Consider the following 6,913-nt stretch of genomic DNA (forward strand, 5'->3'; position numbering starts at 1 on the left):
TACCTCCTAACATCATGCTTTTGTTTACAACACCGTTTTGGTTTCCCAAATGTTTCACTACTTTTCACAATACACGCACATTTAGGATAAATGTAACTGCTTTTCATCGTTCTATAGCTACAACTCGCATGATTCGCCTAACCCGTATACCGGACTAACGGAAAACTTTTGCGTACTGCGCTGGTATACAAACCAGGATTCCCATTTTGCTTTACGAAGAAGATTGGTATGAGTATTGGTTTTTGCAATACAGGGTGGCTGGCTTAAGAAGTCGTATCGTTTTGTTTTGTACTAGAGTTTATAGATACCGGATAATTTCAAGTGCGTTATTGCACACACACACAAACAAACCATTGCCATTTAGCCAAACCATACATTTCCAATTAGCTTCGGTCTCTGACGCAACGGTCTAAATATTGGTCTTTTGTTTAACAATTTAACAACAACTTTTTCAACCTGTTCGCCCTTACAGCAGTCTGGGTTATACCGTTTGTTTGTTTTTTCAATCTTTAGGAAAATATTCCATACATCTCTAATATTTCTTATGGAAATGATATTCTATCTGTTCGACGGATTATCCGCTGTATTAGTTATAATTGTTGTTTCTGGTTTAATAAGCTAACACAGCTGAAATCATTACTGACGCACGTGCGGAAATCTTTCTCGTACAAAATTAGATACTTACAAAACACATACTCTTACAACAGCGTCAACAGTTGATGGCCAGCTCTGGTACATGGTTTTTGTTTTGTTTTGCCGAAATGATTGATTTCCCTGGCGTCTGGTATTCTTTTTTTAACATTATTGTTTCTGCATTGCTTTATGTTGTGTTCTTACAAAAAATAGTTATTATCAGTATTTCTCTTCCATCGTGCACTCGTGCTCGTGCCAGGCATCGCCCCGATAACACGTGCCAGTGCTATTCGCCAATATGAAGAAAGATATCAGCTCCTACGTTGCTAAACAATCAGGCAGTTCCTTCCCGTTTAGGGAAATTCAATTTTGTTTTTTCTTTTTTGGTAATGTGTCATATTGTATTCCTTGTTTTTGCGAGTTTGTCTTAGATGGATAGTACGAAACAAAGCCTTCGAAAATTAGAATCAAACAAGCTTACTCGGTGTAATCTAAGAATCATTATATTCGTAAACCTAATTCGAGTCCCAGTGTGGCTAGATTTTGCATTTTCTCAAACTAATCTCATCGGTTCTTCAGTTCGCGCACGGCAACAGTCGACCGAACTACGCGTGGCTTAGGACTTTGCACAATCTATCTTCCAAAAAGCCTTCACTACACACACACACACACTAACCGAGATCAGATTATGTCTCCCATTCTTTAGGCAGTTCGATATGCGTTCACAATTCTACCCTCAATACTAATACTCTCCACCGATTCATTTCTCCAGCCGCGATTTATCTAGCAACGGGGTTCCTGGAACCAACGTTTCGCTTCGTTTCAGTAGTGTCGTATTTATCTACCCGAAAGGACAAAAGAAAACAACGAGCGGCACCAAATTGCACCGGAGCCCGTTCTTTCGAATCCTATTCTACCGTTTCGTTTGATTGATAGTGACGCCCATGGCACTAGCGGCCAGGTGGGCTGAGATGAGAAGTGCATTGCGATAACTACCGCTACGTTCTACGCAGATTTCGCACTAGCTTGCTACCTCTTGCTCATATTATATGTCGATTTCATCTACTTCTTAAAGATATCATTGCTTGTTTTCATCGATTTCAGTGCAAAGTCTTAGCAGACACGCCGCACAGGGAGGATGCTTACGTTCGCTTTTGCATGTTTCTTCATTGCTACTTTCTTTCCCTTCCCATAACCATTGGAATCGAAATCTTTTCGAACACACAAGAGACAAACACATAAGGAGATCAGTACTTCCGCGTCCTCCCAGACACAAATACACACACATACATAAACACAAGGATGCAAGGATAGGCCCTTAATCATTAAACAGGGGAAAAAGATGACAAATCAACGTACAAACGATTGAGGAAAAGTATTGCACCCCGTCTTCCCTAACACCATTATGAATCGCGTACTGAGTAGTGAATTACTTTACCGAGCGTTGTAGTTCTTCACCTTATCCGGAACGGCTGCCTTCTCCACCGGCACAAGCTTGTACAGCTCCTCGAGCGAAGTCACGTACACGAGTTTTCGCCAAAACTTAGAACTAAAATTAGAAAGACAACCTGTGTTAACTGCATCTACAGAGACAACGCTGACCGCTAACTCACCTTATGAACGGCCGCGCCATCCAGACGACGCTCTTTAGCCAAAACGTCGGATGCACCATGTAAAGATTGCGCAAGCTTTTTCTCAGTCTACGATCCAGCAACTGATAGCATCTGGCGGGAAGAGAGCGAAAGGAAATCGTGTTAGTCTTTAATATCTATTCAAAAGTGTAATTTTTGTTTGCTTACTTTTTCAACCACGGAAAGGGAGGAACGTTGCCACGGCTCGAGCCACCGTGCAGATACACCAGCACGTAGTCCTCGGTGACCAGCTGCTCGAGCGTTTTCACCACGTACAGGAACAAGTTGTTCATCACGTAGTGGTAATCCGCCCGCGATCGATCCGGCAGATGGCACGCACTGAACACCACGATCGCGTTGTGGCCACCGGACTGCAGGTAGCCACCGTGCGACAGCACACACTTGTACGGTTCGATCACCTTCATATCGATCTCGCGCGTTTTCCCATCCGGCAGCGTGATCTTCTGCCAGTTCCGTATGTCGCGCGCTTCCTCGCGGGCCGAATACTGGGGCAGGGTGGAAGACCGGCCCAGCACGCCATCGTGGCCCGCGTCCGCCGACGATCCCGTCGCTTTCGGTGTGCCCGGTAGGTCGAGAAAATCTTCATCGATATCGACGTTGAAGCCATTGTCATCCAAAATCGAGGACGAGGGGCTCAGCGACACCAGGTTCTGCTGCAGCTCGTCCACGCTCTGGTTCGACAGCGTGTCCTCCATCGAGCTGACGTCGTCCACGAGCAGATCGCTCGGCAGTGGAACTTTGCGGCGCTGGTGCAACCGGGGCGAGATCGATTTCGAATGATGCTTCTGCTTCCGCTGCTGCCCACCACCGGTCGGCGACGGTCCATCGGACTGGGGCGGCGAAGCGTGCAGGGCCACCGACTGAAAGGTCGGCGTCACGGAAGCATGAAACAGCGACACATCTTCCTCATCGAACGGTTCGCCCCCTTCCGAGTCGGTGCTGAAGAAATCCGATCCCATGTCCTCCGTAGCTAGTTGACGCGGTACGGCAGGCAATCCACCTCCACCACCACCACTTTCGTCATCCCTGTGGATGACGTTGTTTATAACGTCAAGCGTCGAGGTGGCGGCCGGTACCGTCGTTCTGCCTTTCGAGCCGTCCGCTGCCGGCTGTCTCTTAGCTGGCGAACTTTTACCACGCCTGGCTGGCGTCACCATGGCTACGTGAGAACGCTTCTCGTCGGCTGCTATCGATCCGTTCGCCGCGCGCGTTTCCGTGCGCGCTCCCCGATTGGCGTACGGACTGGCCAGCCGCAGTGGCTGCTCGCTCGCCGGCACCACGTCCGGGTAGTGGTAGTAGTTGCGCACCGGTGTCACCTCGCGGCAGCCGGCCGGCTGCTGTTGCTGCGGCGTTTCGGCCAGAAACTCCGACACGTCCGATTCGCTGCCCGTCGGTGACATCATCAGCGGATGGCTGCTGACGGGCGTGAGACCGGCCGTGATGGTCGTCGTGAGCCGCGGGGATACGACCGCCGGCGTACTGTTTATCGTCAGCTTGTGTATCGCTATCGATTCCGTCGTGGCGCCAGTCGTTGCGCTCGTAGCATCGTGCGAACGTTCTACGCCGTTGCCAAGTGCCGTATCGGAGGGACAGTGGGACAGCAGCGGTTGCTGCCCCACCGACACACCGTCCGAGTCGTGCACTGGCGAGTAGTCCGGCGACCCTTCCACCGGCAGTCGAGGCGACGAGCCGTGCGAGGTCGTGTTCTCCGATATGTCCATCCTATTGTCCGACAGTGGACTATCTTCCAAGCTTTCACTGGTAAATGGGAAACGTGTCGAAGAGAAAGAGAGAGAGAAATGTAAGAACGGTTTAGTATGGGGAAGGTCAGGAATGTTGTGCCGTTACGTGATGGAATTGCAATGAAAGGCAGTACGGGAATGTTTAAAATTCCAATTAGATTTACAGGAAGAATTCCATTTGCTCTCTCCAGAATTGCAATATGTGCGAACACCTCCAATACGATATTGAAATGGGCACAGAAGTGTTTTGGCTTCAAAAGTATCGTGCGGCAATATTCATTCTAAGCACCAAAAACCATCGACACAACTTCTACATATTCATGTCGATTATTTGTGACGCGATTATGTTCCCTCTTTCCACACACTCACGGTTGGGGCATTTGATTTCCCAACGTAGGGCGGAAAATCGAACACTAACAACAGAGCCACAGCAGCGCTTCTGGTCAGGGAAAAAATGAACCAATTTTTTTTTCCAACACCTCACCTCCAGCGAGTGGACTCACCTCATCGACACAGTCCGTCCGTCTCCTCCTACGTATCAATAAGAGAAGTATTTGCGTACGGGAATAAGAAAGGACGATCCGGGGGTGCTACCGTCACAACCCACGGGGACAATAACAAGTAACACTTCAAAGGATCAGCCCACACATACGCACGTACGAACTCACACAGACGTCACACTACACGATGCCCACACACGCACACACCGTCGTCTCTCGTGACACCCAGCGAGAAATGGTCTCTTGTGGCTGGCTGGCTGGCTAGCGGATGTCCTTCTGGCTCAATTGCGTGTACACTGAGGCGTACGCGGTATAGATTTTCGAATCTTTTCCACTTTCTTCAAGTTGGAGCGAGTTGTACTGCAGCCACCGCTTAATCAGCACCACCGATGGAAAGCCCTGAAACTGCACCGTTTTCCAGCACCGTCAACACCACCACCACAACAACACTGTGGTGCGTTGCTGCTAGCGCACAGCGATGAATCATTATTGAACTGTCGCACCACACGCTGCTTACGCTGCCTTCGCCGACATCGATTGGCCCGAAAGCTTACTCACGGCCGTCTCTCTTTGTGCGGACAACTGATTCTTAATTGATTACACATCGCGCTGCTGAACGGCGTAACATGTGAGGGAATGCGGGACGAACGGAGTGCACTTGCATCTTTGATTGTGTGTGGGGAGAACTTTTGTTCTGTTGAGGAATTTCTTTTCCTATTCTTCTTTGCTTCTCCCTCGACCTGTCAAAACGGAAGCAAAACAAAGTGCGCTTCGCGCTGGCAGTGTTGCCAGATCGGGCAACGGTTTTGGAGAACGATTTTTTAAATTTTGTTTTTCTGTTTCGGATTTTGTCATAGCTCTTATCAATTGGAGTTTTCCTAGTGTTAAGGTTTGAAGCGGATATTACAGTTAGTTTAAAAGGATTAAGTAGGTTTAAGTGAATGTTACAATAAAACTGGAACTATTTTTTTTTTAAGTTCAATCATCAGATCAGATCAGATTCAATAGCAGGTTGTTCGGTGTTAAATATATAACATGGTCATCGCTCCGTCAAACATCGGCTATTCTAAACAATCAAAATGATCATAATTCGCTAAATTCTTAAAAAAAAAGCAATTCCATTCTATAGCTTTGCTATTTCTTATTTGTTTATTAAGAAAATACATCTCTTCAACAGAAAATATCAACCAGCATTAATGGAATCTCAATTGAATTCATTTCATGAAAATCAATCCAAACAAAAACAAAAAAAATAGTACAACTAACCTCACAATCCGACTATTCCTTTGGACATATTCATTGGCTATGCAATTAGTTCTATTCAAAGAAATCAATCACCTTGTCTAAAAGACACTCTTCTCCTCATTGTTGGAAAACCATAATCAACTCGGCCGCTGCTAATCTCCCTTCGATAAGGCTCCACACGCATCTGTACACGTATTGAATTCATCATCGGTAACGAACTCTCTACCTAACCTAACCGAACCGGTTCGGTGATCGGGCAACCACGGCAGCCTTCTCCTACACTCATCTATAATCCGAACTGTGAAGTCCTGCGTGAACGCTGTAATTGTGCAAGTAGTAACTATCCGCCTGGTTGAACGATATGCAACACAAATCACAGAAAAAGGGCATCTTCGCACACTGGTTGCTAGAATCGACGACCGACAGGCAGGGCCAAGCGTATCCGGCGCTCGCACCGGCTACTTCCGGCGCAGCGTACGCCGTCCGCGGTATCGACGTCACTACCGGCATCGATTCGTCGATCAGCCGGTGATTCAGCTCCATGTGCTCCTGGAGACATTCGTTCGTGGGGAAAAATTTTTCACACTCCACACAGTAGTAATTAAAATCAGGCACCATGGTAGCGGCGTTCGTTGGCGTTGGCGGTTCCGGCGAGCAAAACGACAAGTTCGCTTGCAACGGTGACATCATGCCAGGGGTGGCACTACACCAGCAAACATCACCGTGCGTCATTCGGCTCTCGCCCGCCCTCACCGGCTTATGGCAATCTTTGCAGCGTTCGCTCTCCACCCGAGCGGTGCCGCTGGAGCGTCTGGTAACATGATCGGCGATCGGGACTGGCTGTTGTAGCTTTTGCTGATTCAGCAACGGCAGCTCGTCATAGTTGATCCAGTCGCGAGCCGTCACTTCTGCGCCGTGTTCGTCCGCCAACGAAGGGTACCCGCCATCGGCAACCGCAGCACTGTCGTCCAGCAGCATGGACAGCTCGTTCGCGATCGAAGGCAGACTTTCGGAGAACTCTTCGCCATTGCTTCGCACAACCGGTACGTCCTCTGCAACCGGTTCGTCGACGTAGCGGATGTAGAAAATGCAACCATCTTTCACTACCACCTGCTCGGACGGGTCGTGTGGAAGGGGCTGC

General features: G+C 48.4%; 1 protein-coding gene across 1 annotated transcript; it reads right to left on the reverse strand.

The window, feature by feature from the left end:
- Positions 1-289: 289 nt before the first annotated feature.
- LOC121593157 (protein prune homolog 2) lies at positions 290-5,352 on the reverse strand. Its single transcript, XM_041915285.1, has 4 exons — positions 4,531-5,352; positions 2,433-4,043; positions 2,247-2,357; positions 290-2,182 (listed from the first exon to the last, which is right to left on the reverse strand). The coding sequence occupies exons 1-4, from the start codon at positions 4,533-4,535 to the stop codon at positions 2,068-2,070; spliced, it is 1,842 nt and encodes a 613-aa protein (XP_041771219.1). The 5' UTR covers positions 4,536-5,352; the 3' UTR covers positions 290-2,067.
- Positions 5,353-6,913: the final 1,561 nt, after the last annotated feature.

This window comes from Anopheles merus, chromosome 2L (genome assembly GCF_017562075.2).
Source record: "Anopheles merus strain MAF chromosome 2L, AmerM5.1, whole genome shotgun sequence".
Taxonomy (NCBI): Eukaryota; Metazoa; Arthropoda; class Insecta; order Diptera; family Culicidae; genus Anopheles; species Anopheles merus.